This window comes from Pteropus medius, unplaced genomic scaffold (genome assembly GCF_902729225.1).
Source record: "Pteropus medius unplaced genomic scaffold, Ma_sr-lr_union100, whole genome shotgun sequence".
Classification (NCBI taxonomy): Eukaryota; Metazoa; Chordata; class Mammalia; order Chiroptera; family Pteropodidae; genus Pteropus; species Pteropus medius.
Genome location: NW_024346062.1, coordinates 12,129,606 through 12,152,481, shown reverse-complemented (window position 1 = coordinate 12,152,481; position 22,876 = coordinate 12,129,606). Strand labels below are relative to the sequence as shown.

At 35.3% G+C, this 22,876-nt stretch overlaps 1 protein-coding gene across 4 annotated transcripts in view; it reads left to right on the top strand.

Moving 5' to 3' along the window:
- ARB2A (ARB2 cotranscriptional regulator A) overlaps positions 1-20,134 on the top strand; it is a 356,272-nt gene extending 336,138 nt beyond the window's left edge. For all 4 annotated transcript variants that reach the window (XM_039875065.1, XM_039875060.1, XM_039875062.1 and 1 more), the window contains one exon: positions 16,374-20,134. In XM_039875065.1, coding sequence (XP_039730999.1) covers positions 16,374-16,516 — 143 coding nt within the window. In that variant the 3' untranslated portion in view covers positions 16,517-20,134. The remainder of the gene's footprint in view (positions 1-16,373) is intronic.
- Positions 20,135-22,876: the final 2,742 nt, after the last annotated feature.

The following is a 22,876-nucleotide window of genomic DNA, read 5'->3' as shown; positions in this document are numbered from 1 at the left end:
AAATATTTATGTATATACATGAAATTGAAGGGTGAATTTTGAAACAAATTGACAAATGTTTTTAAAAACTGTAAATCTGAGTAAAAAGTATTCAGAAGTTAAGTGTATTATTGCAATTTTTCATAAGTTTGAAATGATTTTTTAAATAAATTTTATTTTTGAATTTAATACATCAGGGTTTATTTTCTTAGAATATATTCAAATCAGTTTTTTCCATAAAACATGAACTGTTATATTCTAAAATAAAATTTTATATTCTAAAATATCAATTATAGTGTAAATATTATGTTTTGTCTTACATATATGACATACAAGTTTAAAATTCAAGCAAAAATTGTTCCCAGAATTTCAGAAAATGTTCTCTAATAATTATTATAGATACTACATTTCTGTGTTTGGAGTTGCATCATCACAGATTTTTAACATTTTCTCTATTTTGCCTTGAGAGATAAAAAACAAGGTTTTTACAGTTCAGCATATTTCACTGAGACTCATGCTACCCCTCATCCTCTTGACTATTCTTTCATGTCAGGAGGAGATGTGAGTTATGTAGGAGTGAAAATGTTGCTTTCCGTGTTAAAGTCTACAGCAATCTTATTGTGCTATGTTAGAGAAAATTGTTCTTCTTTTTAAAAATACTGATCTGGAATGCTTACACAGAAACCTGGTGTTTAGGAAATAACCTATTGATTGGCTATGTCAAGTTAGAAGCATTGACCTTGAGGCTCTTTTCTCCAATAGGTTTGCATTTGTGGCTTATGAAAGATTGCTATCTAAAGTCAGCTGAGAGCAAATACTCATCTTCTCACACTCAAGATATATTCAAGGTGATGTTTTAGCAAAAAAGATAATGATACAGATAGAAAGAAGGACAGAATACACAGATAACAGTATCATGTTAACCTGTGACATTAGTAGTTACTTTCTGTATTGCATTAACTGCTTCCATATCATATCACGGTGACATGGATTATCATTTTATTTGATGACATGGCTACTATGCTAACTTCGTGTTTAGTGTCCACCTTTAAAAACATAATCAGGAAAACTGAATCTTACAACAGGTTTTCATCTGACTTTAAAAAATACAATTGATGAGGGAATGAAGAGAGGAAAAGAATGCCTACAGAAATTAAATAGGAAAAAGTACACTAAATATCTTTATACTCTTTCGTCTTTGCTATACTGTTTACTTTCAGCAAGAAAAATGCTTTCCAGTTGGGGCTATTTTATTGGACCATCCATATGTTCCAATCTTATTCCTCTTTGGTCAACAGGAAGTAATCGTGAACTTTCCTAAAACTCTTTAAAGGATTCTGTCTATAGTGATATATATAGAATATTTATCCTTAAAAAATTAAGTGAATTGTTTACTATTTAAATTCATTCTTTGATACAGTTAAGCTAACCAGTTCCAGAAAAGAATATGAAAATGGGGGGGAGGGGCGGTGCGGGGGATCTTAATTGCACCAAAATGTCTTCTAAAAGTTTACATTGGTAGACCAAAGATAGCTATCATTTTCCCATTTACTATACCAACACAAATCGATGTAGTAGGTCTCATTGCTTTAAGAAAGAAATAAGCAGTCAGCTACCTTAAACTGAAACCATCAGTTGGCTCCTACTCTTGTAGCTCTGTACTGTAGAGTTTAAGAGGCTGGCATTTACACTCAGCTACTTCAACAAATATTTATCAGGAACCTCTATATGTCAGGCACTGCCCTAGGCAGTAGGAAAAAAGGGTGAACAAAACAAAATCCCTGTATTCATGGAGCTTATGTTCTTATCTATTAGCACCATGACCATTAGAAAGTTCAGTAACCTCACCAGACATCAGTTTCTTCATCAGAAAAATGAGGATAATACTACCTACTTTGTAAAATTATCCTCAGGTTTACATGAATTCGTGTATTAAGGTACTTAGTGTCATGCCAAGAACATGATAAATATTCAATTTTAACTTTTATCTCTTAATGGTGATAATAATTACTAGGAATACATATTACAGCCATATTGCTTGCTTAAAATTGAATTTTACAAATTCTCTCTATGCTATGGGCTATTTATTGGTAAAGATTTGTGGCTAGAGTATAACACCTAGGCTGAAAGTTTTACAGACATGCTATCAACACTATTTTTAAAAAAAACAACTCTTGGCCTTTCTTCCTCCCAGTCACTTAAGCCCCCCTTTTTTGTGAGGAACCATCTATTTGAGCACATGTCCTGTTACCCTTCAAAATGTCTTGAGTGGCTATGAAAACATATTGGTGACCCCAAAATCACAAAAATAATTTTTCACCAAAATTCTTGCCAGAGGATGTAACCTCAGACTTTCTGTTACTCAAATCTATTAGCAAAAATAAAAATAGTACAATTATCTTTAAAAATATAGTTGTCTAAAGGAGACACAGTTCATCCATTTCTTTAGATGTGTTTAATTTTATCTCTTGAGTAAACCATACTATTGCAGTCTATCAGGTCACCTGAAACATATTATCTTTATGTCCTCTGAGTCACTTCTCCCAAGTTGCTCTTTAGTGTTGTATCATAAGTTTCCACCAAGGATACAAGTGTAAAAACCAATTGTTCTTCTCTACAACTGGTTTGCTTTTATAACCTGGGTACAGTTAATCATGATCAGTTGGTTGTATTACCCTCCTTATATCAGTCAAATTTTTGGCCATAATCTGACAATTGTTCAGGTATTTCTATTATTAATCCTTATGTATTACTCTTACCTTATCCCTGCCTTTATCCTATTTCTCTACTACTTTTACTCTTTACCCTTTTTTCTTCTATTCTACTATAATGTATATGTAAGTCATCTCAAATGCTTATTTCAATACAGGATTTGAATAAATGTTAAAAAAGCAAAAGCAACTCTACTACTGTGTTCTTACTATGATATTATTAATTTTTTCACTATTAAATGGTTGTAGAGATGTATAAATTTTAGCCCTCTTTTTCACAGTTTGTAAATTTTTTTCTAGTAAATGGGTTTTAGCATTATTATTGGGATTCCTTAAGTACCTTTGTCTTGATACTATAGGTTTTAGTATAGATACTAAATAGATAAGAACTTTATTTACAGCTTCTCTTAGGAAAGTTTTCCACAATCCATGTTTCTACTGATGGATATAAACTAACCCAAAAGCATTGAAATCTGACCAACTGAAGACATCTTATTTTTAGTAACCAACATCTTTTTTACTGTGTAGATTAATTCTCTACCTTAACCTTGTAAGTAGATTGCCATCAGTATGATTTTTTAAATATTCTCTGTGGAATATAAATAAAATAATAGATGCCATCCACCTATAGTGATGACCAAAGGATATAATTGAGATTCTTTGGGAAATAATTCCCATCCATTGCTACTTTAACAAGATCTAAGTAATAATTCTGACCCTGATTTTAAGACACTTGAAAAAATGACTTTAATGGCCCTGTAGTTAAATTTTAAATGTTGCTGAGAGCTAGTATACAAAGCAAAAAAATGGGAATAATATGTACTTGCCAAATTTTGTAACATATGTAAAATACACTTTACATCCATTACAATATGTTAACACCAGGATTGTAAATATTTACAAACCCAGAAATAAATTTAATTCCAGAGAAGAAAATTTAATGCCTTGAGAAATAATGAAGGATTTTAGCCTGTGGGTCTTCTGGACAGTTACAGAAAAGCCCGTATGAAAAACTATTAGAGCTATTAGAGCTTTGAACTATCTTTTAGGATGAAGTTCAGTATGGAGACAGTAAGGATAATTAATTATAAATAATTTTTATCTTCTAGTAATTGTTTAGCCATTATCTGATTCTGTTCAATTTTTATCATAAAAAAAGTTTTATCGTAAATCAGCCCTTAGTTGAACTTAATGTTAATTTAAATGCTCATGAGTATTCTCTGCCCTAATTCTCTGAAATGTTATCTGATATTGAAGTAATCAGTCCTACCTAATATGTTCTCATGTCATTTTCTAAATTAGTAGTAGGAATTTACTACGTTTACATGACATATTTGTGAATGTATGTATTTAATTTAATATCAATGCACTTTTATCTTAGTGGAAGAGGTTTAGTTTATTCTACACGTAATAATGGTGTTGTGTAAATAAGTTCAGGATCCTTTAAGGATTCTTGCAGTATAGAAGTCAGTTGCACTATGAGATTTTTTTAAGGGACATTCAGAGAGGAAGTGCTCTGGGGGACAGAACTGGGAACGAAATTAAAGTAGTGCCAGACAGCATGAGAGCAACTCTAGACTTGGAGGCTGAATGTAACAAAAATAGCCTATCTCTACATTACCTTAACTGAGATGAAAAGAAATCACAGTTCTAGGAGCATAACTAATATTCCAGAAGCTGTCAGTTTCCATCATCAGGTGACAGAGAGCCTTCATGACCAGTAGTCAGCAACTAGATGACATTACCTGACAGGGCTGGGTTTTTTGAGTGCATAGTCAAAAATCAATCAAAATAGAAAATTTAGTAATTTTATGCCAGTTTTATATTATTCATAATAATTTTCTTTGTGTGATATTTTATTCCTCTCATTAGTTAATGGTATGAATACATTTGAGTCTATTTTATTTATAGCTTAAAGTTTATAGTTTAAATTTATGACTGGAAGAAATAAAAGTTATAAGAATTAGAAAAGAAAAAACAAAACTGAAAATTTTCACATATGATTGTTTATGTGGAAAATTCAAAATCGATAGATAAATTTTTAGGATAAAAAGGGTTTATCAGGGTTGCTGGATACAAAATCATTATACAAAAATCAGTTGCATTTTTATATACCAAAAACAGTAGTTAAAGATCCATTTATAGTAGCATCAAGAAATAAGCAATACTAAAGAAATAAAGCTAAGAGGCATATTATGTTCATATAGTTGATCGTTTAACATAGTAAAGATCTCAGTTTTCCCCAATCGATATACACATTTAACATAATTCCTGTCAAAATTCTAACAAGATATTTTTGTAGATACAAACTTTTGGAGTCCCCAAAACCACCCTCACTTCTGATACCAACTGCAAGCGGGTGTCCCTAAGACCACGTTCAGGTTAGATCATTTGCCAGAAGGACTCACAGAACTCACTGAAAGTTGTTATATTCACAGTGACAGCCTAGTACAGCAAAAGGGTACAGATTAAAATCAGCCAAGGAAGAGGCACATAGGGCAGAGTCCAGGAAAGTTCCAAGGATAAGTTTCCAGTTATCCTCTTCCAGAAAATTCATGGAAAGTACTGTCTTCTCCCAGCAACAGTGTGTGTGAGAATACACATGGAGTATTGCAAACCAGGGAAGCTGAACCAAGCCTTGATGTCCAGAGCTCTTAGTGAGACTCAGTTGTGTTGACATGATTGACCACCTGCCTGGCTAACTTTCGTCTCCAGATCCTCCAGAGCTCAAGGTGATACCTTTTGGGGCAAGGTCAATCCTTGACTGTGCAGTAGATATAGACAAGGTTATTCTAAAAGTTATATAGAAAGGCAAAGAAACTAGATATACCTGAAACAATTTTTGAAGAAGAAGGAAGCTGGAGGAATTAATCTACCCAATTTCATTATATTATAGGCAAAGATGCAGAGAAACTAGATCACTCACACATCACTGGAAGGAATGTAAAATGGTTCAATGACTCTGGAAAACAGTATGAGTTTCTTGAAAAACTAAACATGTGACTAATATACGGCCCAGCAGTGGCACTCTTGAGCATTTATCCCAGAAAATATTATTTCACACAAATGCTTATACATGAATATTTATAGCAGAATTTTTCATAATAGCCAAAACCCTGGATACAACCCAGATGTCCTTCAGTAGGGGAACATGATATATTAAACAAACTGTGGTACATCCATACCATGGAATACTACTCAGCAATAAAAAGGAGCAAACTATTGATACACAACCTGGGTAATCTCCAGAGGATTACACCAAATGAAAAAAGCCAATCCCAAAAGTTTGCATATTGTATGATTTCATTATATAACATTCTGGAAATGACAAAATTATAGAAATAGAGAACAGATTAGTGGTTGCCAGAGGTTAGGGGTTGGAAGGGAAGTGGGTGTGACTATAAAAGAGCGATCTGAGTGATCTTCGTGGTGATGGAAATGTTCTATATCTTAACTGTAGCATTGTCAGTATCCTAGTTGTCATAGTTTACTATGGTTTTCTAAGGTATTACTATTGGGAAAAATTATAAAAAGGGACACAGGATTAATCTGTTATTCCAAATAGCTGCTTATGAATCTATAATTATCTCAAAATAAAAAGTCTAATTATAAATAAATGACTTAATGAATGAATCTAGAAAATTAAGTACAAATCTTCTTTGGAGAAAAATGATAAAACTAAGAGGCATTAAAGGTAGTCTAAATAAATGGCAAGATGTAATATATTCATTGATTGGAAGACTCAATATCGTAAATATATCAGTTTTCCTCACGTTGGCTTTAGTACAGTTCCAAATCATTAAGTGACTGGAATAATTAATAATGACTACTCTACCACATTCCCCTTCCTCCTGTTGGTTGCAAAGCAAAGGTCTGTGATTTTTGAAAGTCTGACAGAGCAATATAAAATGATACTGTGGATACAAAAGTTCATATAATGATTCATTTGTGTATTTAGACTACTAATAGCACTTTGTTTTGTAAATTCACAAGTTTATACTGCCATGCATGATCTTCTGTATGCCTCCATTTTCCTAATTTCATCATCAAAATAGTATAAAACCATAGAAAATTTCTATGATTCTATGTTTTGTTATATTTTTAATAACATTTAATAAGCATCAGTTTTCTGATAAATTCTGTTCTGGACAGTTGTTTGTACAACAAACATCTGTTAAGCCTCAATCGTGATTTCTGGAATAAAAAGTTTTTGAGGTAGTACCTCCAAAGGATTTGGAGATAAAGCAAGGTGTATTTCATATATGAAATGACTAGTTAAGTAAAACAAGTATATGATAATATATACCATATACAAAATACTGAAACATGAAGAAAGGAAGTAGTTGGTGTGAGGAAAGGTTAACCAAAGAAGGCTTATTAGAGGAAGTAAATATTGAACTAGATTTAAAGCAATTAGACTTATGTCTTCTGAAAATTATTTTCTTTTTCAGTACTTAACCAAGTTGTAAATATTGACTATATTACGAAGAAATGTCTGTGCAACTTTGGCCTATCACAACCTCTCTGAGCTTTAGATTTTTTACCTGTGAAATGAAGCTGTTATATGAAATTTTATCCAGGGTCCTTTCCAAATCTTTACTATTTTATATTTGATACATTTCTATCTGCATCTAAATTTGGACCAAACCAACTACATCTTGGGAATACAATACAAACTCTTAACAGTTAAAGTTTGATTCTCTGACACTTTCCTAAACCTCTTGATGCTAGTAAATTGTATTTACTAGATTAGCACAACATTTTAGCTAAAGAGATCTAGAAAATACTTTCACTATTTGTCAGTGGTAGTGGACTGTGGATCACCTGAATCTATCTCATCAGTTTGTTGGAGAGGCAAGAAAAACACTCTGCTTCCTTTAGCTTTAGTTATATGCAACTGTCATCATATTCCAATTTTAGAGGAATTTGTTTCTTAATTCTAAAAGCTAGCATACACTTCAGTGTAAGGTATATTTTATCAATCTGTGTTGAAGATGAGTAAAGTTTGACTCCTGCCTTCAAAAACTTTATAATGGTAATCTCTTCTCCAGCTAGATTCAAGAATCACAGATGCCCAGTCCCTGAGATTTTGAAAAGGTGTAAGCAATGTCAGTTGAGCTGGGCCTGAGAGATTGCGGAATACTGATAGAAGAGTGAAGGGATAAACCCAGAAAAGTAGACTAGAGCCAGAGGATGGAGGGCTTTAAACCAAATGAGGGTATTTTTACATGATTTCATAGATTATGAGAGCCATTGAAAATTTTTGAGCAGAGAAAGTGATATAAGACACAAATGATACTTTAGATTTTTCAGCTGGTAGTAGGGCACAAGTGAAGGGGCTGAGGAACCAGAGGTGTCAGCATGTATAACAAGAGCAGAATTGTTTAGGAAAATGCTGGGTCAACTTCATTTTTTAGGAAAATGTTTCTGGGTCAACTTCATTTTTTTTTATTTACTACTTTGAAATATTATTTTATTAGATTCTCAGCTTTTACTGAATATTACTATTACTGTGTCATTAATTTATGTACGTGAACCAGCAGCAAGTGGATTTTATACTCTGAAGTGCGTAGGAGAGGAGTGAGCCTCAGAGAATGCTGTAGAGGTGGGAGAAGTTGGTAATTGCAATCAGGAAGGGTAAAATCCATCATTCTAACTCCCCGCGATCCATTCGTCATTCACCACATACCAGCCAGAGTACTTTTAAAAATGCCTGAAACTCTGCAAGCAGCAATTCCATTGCACATGGAATAAAATTCAAACCGTTCACTATGGCTTTTGAGACCTCACATAGCTTGGAGGCTGCCCACCTCTCTGAATCATCTCTTCCACTCTCCCCTTCACCTACCATGCTCTAGTCACTTCAGCTTTTCTGTTGCTCTACTATGACAACCTCTTTCATCCTCAGAGCACCTGCTTTTATTCTCCAGAACTCTACCTGCAGCATTCCACCCCAGACCCTCATCTTACTCCTTCTTGCCATTCAGGTCTCAAGTCACAAGTCTTCTCCACCCAGTCTAAATTGAAGACCACCTCTCTTTATTCCAACTCATTCCTCCTCATTCTCTTCACATCCCCCTATTGTGTTTTCTTCATAGTGCTTCTGACTCTCCAAAATAATCATGTTCATTGGTTTACTTATTTATTGCCCATCATCTGTACTAACATGCATGCTACAGAGTAGAGCCTTTATATATCTTGCTCACCATTGCATCCTTAGCCCCAAGAAATAGTACACGACACATAATAAATACATGTGTGAATATATAAATTAATCACAGGACCTCTGGAAAAAACTATCTGCCAACAAAATATATCCTTTAGGGTAGAATCTGCAATTGAGAGAGGAGGACAACAGAAGATTCAGATATTTGAACTAGTTAAAGGTTTTGTTTTGTTTTGAAATAAAGAAAGTATTTTCCAGTTTATTCTTTAATCTCACCCCTCCCTCCCCTCCCTCTCTTCTTAATCTTCTCAATCACTATCCTTCCCTCCTCCACCACTCCTCCCCACTCCCCGCCGCTTACACACACACACACACAGTGTCAAACTAGTAGCCATAAGCCATAGGTACCTAGCTAGAAACAGACAGCCCTTTTTGACAGTTTTATTTTAAAATGAGGTGCAGTAAAGCTCTTTGCTGATTGTGTTGGATAATCAGATCAGAAACCTGTGCTTATAGAAATAACTATTTTTTGGTTCTTTGCATTCTCTTGTTTAGTGTTTTGTGCTCTTACAATACTTTGGAAAAGGCAACTAAGAAGAGAGCTTTTGCCCACATCTGGGCTCAAATTTTAAAGGGAAACAATATCCCTGGTGGCCAGGCCTTGTGGCACCAGTAAGAGTACTATATGAGACAAGAATTAAAACTAAAGAAAGCACTTCTACACCAGCTGTCTGGGTTTGATAGGCAATTGAAGCAATAAAAATGCATCCATTTTTTATTGGTTAGGAGAAAGTTTATTAGAGGTCTGCCAGGTTTGATGTAAGAGACCCACAGCTTCTACAGGCAGTCCACTCTGCCTATGAATAAATTTACTTTCATACACTTGAAACAAATATAATACTGTATGTCAACTACTTTAATAATTAAAAAAAAAAAAGAATGTTTACAGAGTTGTCTCCCAGGATCTTAAGCTGCCCGGCACCCTATTCCCACACCCTCCCACACCCCCTGCCCCCAATCCCCTTCGTAGATGAGGAATATAGAAAAGAAGCTGAAGGAAAGGCCAGGCTGCCCCAGAAACTGCAAATGACTCAAAAGTTTCTACCTCTGATTTTATGTCTTCGTTTCAGCCTGTCTTTTATCTCTTGGTCAAGAGATAAGATGATTTGCCTTTAGGGTCTCAACCCAATCTCAGCTTTAACAGGCTTGCCAACAGTGTTAGCAATGGAAAGAGACTTGCCTGTACCTTACACAAGTAATTTAACAAGGCAGTGCAACATGTTTACTTTGCTGCTCTTGGCATTTCACTTATATAGTCTCAATGAACACCCCACCTCACTCCATTTATTACCCCCACCTACCCACCGACAGTGTGACTAAGTCTCACACTTGTGCCTTCTAACTTGGAGAGTTCATTAGGTACCCTTCTTAGAAGCTCAAGAATTTATTTTAAAATGAATTTTAGTACTTATATTTTATTTCTTTTTAGAAGGTACATTATTTTTCAGTGCTCTGGTATTTCTCTAATTCTTTATAACAGTCTAAAAATAACTGCTGATGTGCTCATAAGTTCATTAGTTAATCCCACTGGGACTCAATAATGCATATTACAGACCTCCTGATTTTTATATATTAGATTTTCTCAAGAATTCCCCTACCTGTTATTATCAACATAGCTATATTGACAGGGTCTTCATTACTTCCTAATTGCCCATATTTCTTTTTCTTGTTAAAGATCAATTTTTAAAATCAAGCCTTGTCATTTTGAAAATATCATAGACATGTTATTCTGTTAATGTTTCATATCTTTCTAGGTTTTTTCTTTACACTTTATCGTAAGAAACTTATAAAATTTATTCATTACTTTTTCTTTAAAAATGAATTCTTTTGGTTTGAGAGGACTTGGGGATGTTAGTAAGAGGGTAGGGACACATGCTAGTTTTTCCCCAAAAAACAAAGATATCAAAACAATATTTCATATTCAGACATGATTTTGTGAAGTTATATTCCCTATTCTAAACCAGATTCTAAGATGTAGAAATTATTCCATGACCTTTTGGCCTATCACCATGCAAAATAAGGCGACTAGCAATAATTAGAATAGTGAATGGCTGACCAAGAAAATGTTCTAAATTATCTCTTTGATAAGAACTTACTCAGACTGTCCATCATATTGTACTAGTAAGCCTCATCTCTAACAAATCTCATGTATGTGTGTGTATCATTTGAAGAATGATTATTTGCTTTCCCAGAGAATTCTCCACTTTATTAAAAGATTCGTTGAAGTAAATAACCTACTTCTTCCTTTAAAAATATTCTATTTATAGAAATTATATTTACATATAACTTTTTAAGACACCTGCTGCATAAAAGGAGGTACAGCTTCAGACTAGTCCACATCTGCCAAAGTAAACATCAGGATTTTAGCTGCTAACTCAGTAGCATATTTTGGCATAGTTTTTGTTTCTCCCACCCCCACCCCCCACCAAAAAAAAATTCTAAGTACTAAGATCAAGTGAAGAGGAGTGTGGACAAGGCAAACTTGTAAGAAACATTTAGATTGAAGTCATCACATGAAGAAGTAAAGGGAATAGACAAGGCAGAAGATACAGCAATGTTTTCTTCTCTCATCCTATTCTTTGAACATTCCCCTCTCAGTGCTATCTCCAACCATTATTGTTTAATTTCTAAATGCTATTACATAAATGTAGACACCATCCTTCTTAGTTCCATTACAAGACACTTTTTCTTAAATACAGAGTCTTTTGGGAAAACAAATGACATATTTTAGCAATTTGATCTTCCTTTTATGATTTATAGTCTCATCCTTCATACTCAAAGTTTCCGATTCTTTTAACCATTTATGCTTTCTTCACTGCTTTGAAATTTGCTATAGTTCATTTTTTTAAAACAAGTGATAGATAAGAGATAAATATTCAGTGTAGTATTTTAATTAGAAGATCCCCTACCCCCTGCTTTTTGGTTATTTCAATGTATAACATTAGTAACAAAAAGTATTTTGGGAAGAAACATTAAGAAAAACAAAAGGCACTTTCTACTCTGTATAAGCATAAAAGAGAAAGCTAGAACAGGGGTCAGATTCTAGGGAAAATTAATCCCTAATGAAATAAAAAAGAATTAACTATTCATTTTTATTTAAGCTGACCCTTGATCATCTAAATACTTCCTATTATAACAAGTGTTACTCAGTGCTTTTACTTGAAATAAATCTTGAAGTAAATTCTAGAGGTAACATAACCCACCTACTTATAAAATTGCTAAATTATTGTAATGCTCCAGTTCAAATATAGAAGGAATAAAAGAAAATAACTAACATAATAAAAAATAATATGCATATCAATATTAAAAGTGCTCAGGAAAATCTACATGAGAAGGCATACTATAATAGTCAGATACTGGTCCTAGGCATAGAATCTTTATGAATTCAACAGTTACAAATGCAAGCTGATGCAAGTGTGTTTATCGGCAACTCAAGTACTGTGGGCAGTGATGCCATCAGTGATAAGATCTTATGTGGTAAACCACTCTTGGTGACATTCTGAACAACATACATAAAGTACAAAATCCCTTCAATTTACATGGTAGTTGGATCATGCCAAAAATACTTTGTGATTATTTGTTAAACAGATCTAAATTCTAAGCTCATTTAATTACAAATAGGTTTTTCAACTACATGAATAACTGGTAGAACATTTGAAAACCATGTGGAATGCATAACATTTCATCGTGCTGTACTGCCCTGCAAACTAAAGGATGTCCACCATCCCTGTGCCTTCTTCCAGTAAATATGAATAGCTCCTTCCAATCATCTTGACCACCAAAAATATACCTACAAATTTCCAAAATGTCCCCAGAGGCCACTACGATGCCTATTAAGAACCACTGATTGAGACTGAGCAAAGGCACTTTTTTGTAATGAAGCACTGAGATCCTGTACATTTTATTTTGATACCGAATCAATTTTATAGATTAGGAAACTGAATATGCCCCAGAGGGATTTATCCAGTAAAACCAAGCTTTCCAATCCAAAAGGATACAAAAATCATTCCCTGAGAACATGACATGTATTTAATATGAGAAACCCCTTTATTCCTTACATTGTAGGAACCTCTCTAGATTAGGAAAATGGGGAATTGAAAAGTGGAGAATGTTCACAGTCTGTTAAAAGAGGAGTTTTTGATAATGGTAAAGTCTTGGTAGAGGAAAGACCAGGCCGTGACTATCAAACCATGTCCGTCTCCTAATAGCATGGTTAGTGCTAAATGGACTAGTGTCCATGTTACCTACACATCATTGTAGCTAATTAATAAATGGCTGCTTTTTTGATTGGCCTAAACTTTCCCCTTTTATATCTTTTTATAAATAGATAATGTAATGGCCTAGTTTTTCCGTCCTGATGAAATGATTTCCTATAAGATGCTATATTTTAAGTACTAGAAAGCTGCTCTCAGAAGTTTCCATTCTCTAAGCATCACTGTGGATAGATATTCATATTAATTTGTAAATATTTTAATTGAACTTCGGCCCCACATTTTTGAAAATGGTCTCCGAACATGGTCTTGAAATGTGTATATGCAGTCCCAGATGGACATGCAATTAATTACCTAACTTCCAAATGCTATTTTTAAATTATTAAAAATCTACTTTCAAAAATTTGGAAAAGAAAGCCATTTTTCTATAAAATAGTCATATTACCACTCCTTAGTTTAGGGAGAGATCTCCCTCCCCCATGCTGGTCTCTAATTCAGTTTCTAAGCTACCTTGCTTATTACCTTTACTCCTAGCAATTTTCTTTCCTCTGACAGAGCACACATTCTTATTATTTATACTATTAAATTGCCTGGGTAAATGTTGAGAGCTGGTGCAGATACTTAGTTATCTCAGGGAGTTTGATCTTTTCAGCCCAGGACTAATCAAGCAGAGGGTCATCATAAGCTAAAACTAAAAAGCCTTTGTACTGATTTTTATCACCAGGGAAATTTGTTCATCCTTCAGAAGGATTGTCACCAGAAAATAAAAAATAAAGGAGTTAATATTGCTTCAGACCACTGACTCCTTAGGTCCCTCTAGGTTCATAGATGGAATTGGTTTTCAAGGGGTGGGAGGAATTATGAGAAGAGTTCCCTAAGAAAGCTTACAAATTGATCATAGTCTTGGTAACACTAGTAAGTGTAAGTGTGATCACTATGGAGGAAATGCCAAACGAGCCTGGAAGCATGGGAAATGAATAGGAAAAGAGACAATTAACACCTTTTTTTTCTCATTGTGTTTGGGAACTGCCTTGTAGTTTGCATCTGAGAATAGTCTTTCAAAAAAGAGAAATACAATTGATTTTAAAGTATTTTATTATTGTAAGTGCAATTAGTAGTTATTGTTGAAGTGAAACTAGAGTTGCAAGCACTGTAGTGACAAGTATTTTATAAATCTGTCCAGAAACTGGCCCCTTCCTAGATATACTCATAAAATATTATTTAAAGTTGATGTGTATAAGCATGTGTAGATGCTCACTTGGGTTTGGAGAATATAAATGTCTTCAACTTCAAAAAGAATTCTTTAAGAGTATCATCTGAATAAATCAGTGAAAATTATGATAAATATTTGAATGTTAAATATATTTTAAAGAACTTGAAAATGTATGCACCTATTGATGCATATATATAATTTTTTCCCAAGAATTATATTAAGATTTGACAAAATCCAGTCAGTCACTTTAGGATTTGCCAGGATAAACCACATTCATCTCTCTCTCCCACTGAATAACATTGAATTTTGCCCGAAATGAGTAAGCAAATAGAGAAATGACCTCATTTTTTAGTTTGAGTACAGTAGTATTGGGAGATATTTCTCAAGGATATGACTTCACTACTGGATCTTAATTCCAAATGCAAGTTTATAAGGCCAATCTGAGAGAAGAGCTCAGAAAGCATCCTTGTGAGGGCACCTATAAAGAGAGGGGTTCTCTAGTAGGGCCAGCTCCCACAGCTAAGTTGCATGCACAGAACTGTAGCTTTCTGCTCTCTGGTCGACTGCAGCCATAGCATCCTTATTGTTGTAACTCCCAGATTGTGATACTGTCACAAAACTGTTGCTAGGCAACAAATGTGGTTACCAGGTCTCAGCGAATAGCTGAAGGGGAAAGCAAAGTGTTGCACCATTGTAGAGTAACCATAGCAATGACCTACTATTACAGACTAAAGAATTATCATTAACAATGTTAAAGTATCAGACAGAGGGCCCTGAATCTGGAGACTTCCAGGCAGTATCTCTCTGCATAATTGAGTGATCTAGGAAGAGATTTCAGCTGTCTCAAAGCTACTCATTATTTCTATAGGAGAGTCTTAGTGATTTTTATTTTTTAATTAAAATTTTTTTCAGTTATGAAGCTACTGGTAAAATGACATAAGCTATCACAAAGAGTCAAAAACAGATTAATGTCTTTATCTGTTATATTTACATCAATGTTACTTTGCTTGTTAAACTGAAGGTAGATTTGATTTGAAAAATACTATACATTAGTATTAAATTGAAGCCACAGAAAGCAGCTGTAGTAAAATAAAATAATCCCGTAAATTGGCAACTAAACCTGCATTTTCTGAGTTGAATTTCGCCTGACAATATAGGAGGCCTGGACGCTCTTTTAGTAGTCACTCCTCTGAAACCTTTATTATTTTATTTTATTTTATTTTATTTTATATTTTTTATTTTATTTTTTTATGTTTTCAAAACCTGCCCCATAAAAATCTGTAAAAAAAAAACAAAAACAAAAAAACAGGTAGCCTGCTAGGACACTTCTGTGCAATCTTTTTTTTGTATCTGGTCCTTCTTTAAGCCATCTCGTACAATCTGGTCACAGTGACCTCGCTGAGGCAATCACGTCTAACAGCACGCTTTGGGGAAGAGTCAAGAAAAATCTGATTTGTGGGTTTTTCCCCTTCTTCGGAAGCAAACGTGGGTGCTGTGGGGTGGGTGCAGAAGCCCGATTCCTCGCGCTGAGGAAACCAATCCCCGCGCGCGCGCGCCAGCGCGCGCGCAGAGCCTGGGGAAGGGGGTGGTTTTGAGGCGGGAGAGGGAGTGGCCCTTACCGCCGCGCGCCTCGATTGGCCCGGAGGGGCTGGGGCCGTGGGGGCCGCGGGGGCCGCCTGGCCGCGCCTGGAGCGACCTGCGGAGAACTCCGGGCCGCGTCCTCGCGCCTGGGGCGGGAGGGGGCTAACGCCGGTGGCTGGTGAAGTCCCGGGGTTGCCTCACGGGCGTCGCCTGCAGAGACGCGGATCTGGCGGACGTCAGCCTGCCTCTGAGCCCCGGGGGCAAAGTGGACCCGCAGGTACAGGTGTGGTGTGGCGGGGCCGCGCGGGGGTGCTGCGGCTTCGGGGGCAGGGCGCGGTCTCGAGGGGCGGAGGACCAAAAGGCCTGCGCCTCCGCTCGGCCTGGCGGTCGCCTCCCCAACTACGCGGGCTCCCGGCGAGGCCCTCTCTTAACCGAATCTGTGTTTTCTGCAGGCACCGACCGTCACGAACTCACTTCCTGGAAGAGCTTCCCGTCTATTTTCAAATTTTTTACCGAAGCCTCTGAGGCCAAGACCAGTTCCCTCAAGCCGGCTCTGACGCGGCGCTCGCACCGAATCAAGCATGAAGAGCTGTAAGAGGAGAGCGAGCGAGACAGGGGAGGGGACGCCCAGGACCCACACTCGAGCATGCATCCACCCGGCTCCTAACTGCTTGTCGTCGGCGAGCAGACTCCCAGCCCCTCATTAGATTGTTTTCTTCCTAGAGCACAGGGTCGTGATATATACATCTAAATAGCGTTTTGCATTATTTCTAGATGAGTGCAACTGTCAAAGCAATATGGGTTCACTGGTCGTGCTTCCTGCGGGCTGAGCTCGGGCTTCGCGCTGCCCGTCAGCGCGCAGATTAAGGCTGACAGCGCCCTGCCTGACGCGGCCCGCGCTCCTCTAATTGCCCTGACGGAGCCCGCGCCGGCGCTGCGGGGCTAGCGGCGTCTGCGCGGTCCTACAGCCCGCTGCAGCGCACCACTGCTCCCCCACCCTCGAGCCCTGGCCCCCCTTAATCGGGTCCATTTTTTCTCTTCTCCGAACCAGAGCAAACTTTTATTCTAGACTTCAAACTTACTTTTTAAAGTAGGTTTTTCTCTGAGGGCGTCTATGTCTCTTGTTTTAAGGAAGTTCTCCCCGCCCCTCACACCCAGAAAAGCCAAATTTAAATTCAGAACATGAATGCCATGATATACTATGTAGTTTTGGGAGCGCAAATTGTTCTCTCCCTAACAGTCTATTTTCATTTAGAGACCAGGAAAAAAACTTTTGCATAAAAGTCTATAAAATGCTAAATCCACATTACCGCTGAAAATCCTTGCCAGTTGAATATGAGATTTTTTTCACTAGTCTCTAATTTCACAAGAGATTGTTTCAACCAAAACATAGCGATGAGCAAATCTTTTACATTTCTGTGTGAAAGACCCTCCCTCTTTTCAATGGACTTTCCAACTTTATCATTAGATTTGACTTGACTTTTTAAATATATAATGTATATTGAGTGGCATTGTAATTTAGATAGCATACTTGTTTCGCTTTTTTAACCTTAATGTGGAGAAAGTTTATTGTTGTTAATCCTAACTAGAATGATCTATTCTGATCTTTCCTGGAGTTTGACCCTTTTAGGGATAGAATTTTTTGTCATTAAGAAAGTGAACCTGTGTACTCGAGCTTTTTCCTTCTGAAAGGCTAAGTTGGTCTAAAATGATTCTTTTAGTTTTCTGCTCCACAGAAAGGGAAAGACCTGGTGTGAAAGTTGATCTCCTCAGTGCAGTAGTATAATTTTTAATAGTACACTTCCTCTGTAGGGTTTTGCCCTACAGCTTCAACAATTGTCTTTTGATCCAGCTAAGATCTGGCCAACACTGTGAAATATAAGAGGTAAAATAAGTTAAGATTTTGCTGATTTTTATATTCAAATGTTAAACCTTAACGTTATCAGTTTTTAATTACCTAGTGAAGATTCTGTTTCTAATAGATGAGAATCAGAATTTAATATTCATCTGTTTTTAAAGTATATGCAACAACATGCCTCTCTTATTTAAGGACATGATAAAATGTATCCAAAATGACTTAGAACTGACTCCTCAAAAAAAATTTAATTAAAATAACCACCATATGGATAAAATGTTTTTGTATTACGAACCGATTTCAGCAAGTTTTTAAAGCGATAATATCTCTGGTATACAAGTATATTAATTAGTTATTATAGTTTCGATGATGGCAAATTAAAGTGATCTTTTTACAGTAGTCATATATGCATATATTTTGAGGTTATTTTAGCATAAACAACATAGGAAAAATCAAAATGTCATCTAGCTCTCAGATAGCTTAAAATGTGTAACCCCACCAATGTCAAGCCTGTTGTTCTGCAATCTTTTCTATTTTAGAAGAAGTGGTGAACTGTATAAAATAATGGTACCTTCCATTGAGAAGATTTGAGAATCGATGTGAATCGAATATATTTTTCAAAGTGTTATAAATTGTGTGGCGTTTTCAGTACATGAAAATGTTCACAGGAAACTAATTTTGTTGCATTTTTTTAAAATCGGCACTTTTGCAGTGCTAAATTTGTGAAGCTTCTGCACCTGAATTAGAGCAAAGTAAATATGCTCAGTTTATAAATAAAATCACTCCTCTTCTGTAATTTTCTCACCTCTCTTTTTAAAAACCTTTACTTTTAACTAGAGTAAATCGCTGTTTAATTGCCTTTAAGACTTTAAAACTACTGGATTGTTAGGCGTTATTTAACTATCTATAGAGAGCTATTTGCAAACTTAAGTTGTGTAAATTTAATTTCTACTTGTGGATCTGAGCTGTAGCCACCCAGAGAGAGCTAGGCAAACCATCCCAGACCTCCAACTGCTAACCGATAAGATTCCTTGTAATGTAGGATTTTTTAACCTGTTGATTATGGGTCTTTTGGTATAAATGTAATAATATCATTCACCTCAATTTTCCTGGAGTAACAACAATCAGTTAGTAGTAAGTAGCCCGCCTGCTTGGAGGTGACAAGTGTTAATATTTCTGCTCTGATCTTCTCCTCCCCATTTTGGTTTCTTCTTTGGTTTTGAGATAGGTAGAGGTTTAAGTTAGGATGTGGGTTTGTTCGTTTTAATTATATATTTGGTTCTTAGAGTTAGTAGAATGAGAATCAAGGAGTTAGTGATAAATCTAAGATTCAAAATAGTCCTGTTAAAACTTAAAAGCCAGATATTGGCTTTGGAGCTTTCTAAAGGTACCTAACCATGCAGCCATTAAAAGTTTTTATGGATTTTTGAAGGGGGTAGAAATCTACTTGTAACAATTGTTTTTTTTTCCTCAAGTTTCTGCCTTGTGCTTCAACCTGGATTGCATTATTGTTTATACCCCCTCCCTCCAAAAAATTAAGTAAAGCACAGGAGTTTTCTATATATTATATATTTCTGTTTACCATTTTTAAATAAAAACAATTTTCCCAACAAACAGCAGCGTATTATTCTTGCTCAGAAGTTCATTTTCTCGTGTACAGAGATTAATAAAAGCAGAAACCTAAGAAGAATGGTGAGATGTCATCAATCCTTTACACCTTATAGGTGCTTACTATTACTATTATTGTTGCTCTATGGTAATATCCTAACTCCAGTTGAGTCAATATTTGGCTTGGACCTTTCACAAAGCTAACATTTTTTTAATACATCTGTTTTTAACATCTTAAATGTTTTCTTAGCTACTTGGAAATTAGAACCTGTTAAACTATCATTTTATAAAGTACAGTTTAGTATACAGTAAATAAATGTGTTTTCCAAAAGGAGTCTGATCAGATTAAATTGTTTCCAAATCCTTATATAAATAAATCCCTGATGTATTATGACATCTAATCTGAAAATATCTTCTTTACATTTATTTTACAGCTTTTTCTTCTTTAAAACCTATAACTCCTTTGAGAGAGTGTGGGTGACAGAATGTTAACTATATTATCAGTGCTGATAAGATTTTTTTCATGTTTCTCTGGATTATCTGGCGTTCCAATCCAAATACATGTGTGTCTGCTGTCATAATTATAGTTTGTAACTCTAAACTGACAGGTTCATTTTGGTGTTTGTAGTTCTGATTCATTTTAGAAAGATTACTATTACAGAAAGTTTAAAATTTATCTCAAAAACTTTCCCTATGCCTCTGTAGAGAAAAATGTCTTTAAATAAATGTAAAACATTCTCATCTTTGAAATATGGGTGGCCAAAAAAAGGGGGATAATGGTGGTTATTTTATGATTACTTATTAGGTGCTGTAATAATATAAAATAAAAGACTCCAGGAGGTGCTCCCTTTCAAAAATGGAATACTTTCCTTCCTTCCTTGTATAGAGTGACTGAGTGGGAGTCTCTTGAATTGTTCATCTTCCTTTTATCTAATATCCTATTAATCTCCAAAAAGATCAGTTTGAGTCTGGGAAAGGGTTTTTAATCAACACTTCACAGAGCTTAAAGCTATCCTACCCAACGCGTCAGCTTTGTTAGGCGGTTTTAGATTTAAAGCATTGCAACTGTCATGCACTGTACTAAAAGTAAAGAACGTACACCAAGTGGAAGATGTTGAAAAGAGGGAAATAGCACAAAGTCGATTAACGGAGATTCAAGAATAGAAGTAGCCATCAAAGCATTCCAGCGTTTATCTCAAAATCTATGTAGGGTTAAGGAAAAAGCAACAATGATAGTTTTAAACCCCACACTTTAGAGGGATGAATGTTGGTTTAATTGATTCATTTGGATCGATGTTTTTAAAGTTTCACACCACTGATCTTTCATGTAGTGATGTCTTTAGCAGTCAGTGGTCTGACATGAGCCTTCTCAGATTTCATCAGGGGGACTCTCCATGACATCTGAAATTATGCAACAGCCTGTGGGATGGTAACTTTGGAACTGGGGGACCTCGATGCCAAAGAACATGATTAGATTGAAGAGCTCTTGTTAATTCTTAGCACAAAGATTTCAGAGACGTGATAATTGTAAATGAACCATAAATGTCAAAATCACCAAATATTATATGGTGGCCTTAATCGCTAGATAGAAGAAAATCATCCTCAAAAGTTTGGCCATTAAGTGGATATCATGCAGTGACCAGTATTTTCCCCTTGAATATAAAAAGCTTGAAGACGAAAATTTGACTTAATCCATGAGGCCTTACAGGCAACTTTACCCAGTCCTTTGCCCTGAAATTTGTCAAAAACTTTTCACTATATTTTTGCATTGTTGGAGTTGAGTTCTGCTTGAAATTGACATGAGATATATTTCCAGAAAGAAATCTAGAGAGGCCCAGCATCTTTCCTTCCAAGTCATTCAGCTTTTTTTTCCTTGGCTATTACATCAGTTAATATTGGAGACTGTCATAGGTAAAATAATGTTGAACTGTACTTTGTAACCAGCCTGCAGTACCAATACAAAGAATCTGAAATGAAAAGACAACCAACACCCTAAGAATGATATGTCTCTTTTTAAAGTTTACAATTTGAATAATGAACTTGGATAGAAACTTGGCAGGAAAACAAACCATGGCACCATCACATCACCAACCATTTTCACTTTTCTGTCCAATTTCAGAGTGCATGTGTTTGTGAGTATTTCACTAGATCAGTGACAGCTCTTTATTTGCATAATTATATGCTCTGGTCTGAAGAGAAAACTAACCCCCAAATTTCATGGGTCACCAAACTGCAACAATCAATGTTTTATCACGTATGCTAAGCAAAATCTAAGAAGCTATATGAAGTTTCTTGGGGAGTTTTTACTCCTCAGAAAATTAAAGAGTTTTCCTCTCCTGAATAGATTCAAAATCTTTCCAAGTTCTTTGTAACTGAATTCTGTTTGAAGGCAAAACTAGAGATTAACATGTAGATCTGGATCTTAAACTCACTAGCATTACTTCAAAGTGGCTTAAGAAGAGCAGCATTTTTGGAACACTAAACTTAAATTCTAAGTACCATCCTTCGTGCTATGAAGAAAAATGTTGGTCACATTATGATCAGCCAAAATGAAGTCTGAACTACAATTAAATATAAAACTTCCTTCTTTCTTTGAAATAACTCAGGGTTTTTTTTTAAAAAAACTAATAGAAAAGTGTATATATATATATACATATATATATTGTATGTGTACACCACATACACATACATATTCATTCATGGGGTACATATGCCCATTCTACCAAAAATAGACAACATACACAGTACGTATATGTCTTTTTCAGTGCCTGTAACATAGTAGATACTCAACATACGTTGGTCACCAGGATTATTTGTAAACTTATTTTCTTTTAAATGAAATTTTCAAGGCATCGTAATAAATATCTTTTAATGCCTCAAGTTTATCTGCATCTGTAAATTCTCTGTATGTAACATGTATTTGTGTGTAAAGTGGCTGAATTTCATTAAAAGTTATTTAAACCGTGTATGTTTTTAGTTTGAAGGCAATCTGCCAGACTTGAAATACAATGGAGCATAGAGACACATGAAGAGAGTGACTTGGTTATGGAGTTATTAAAATCCTAGAAAATATGACTTAGGCTGCTAAAGAATATACTAGGTGCATAATTTAATTATGCTACACAAGGACTTAGGTATGAATTTCATTTAAAAACATAATACAATGCCTTTAAAGTGATTTGTTTGTAATAATATATTAAAAGTTTATCAGGCAATATACTGTCATCAAGAAAAAAAGAAACACTGAGTGGAAAGTTTAAGAACTGCACAGCTTTGAAATATTTTATTCTGTATTTTGAAGAGAGAAGAAGGGTCTTTAGGTCAGGTATGAGAAATTTTTCTAAAATATTTCAGGTGAAAACCAATTTCTCCCAAGTTTTTAATTAAAGTTGAATTTCAAATGAAAGACATTTTATTTCTCTTTTAGTCTAAAAACTTAAACATCTGCTAATCAGGAATGCTACCCACAATCACCACATCTCACCTTCTTAC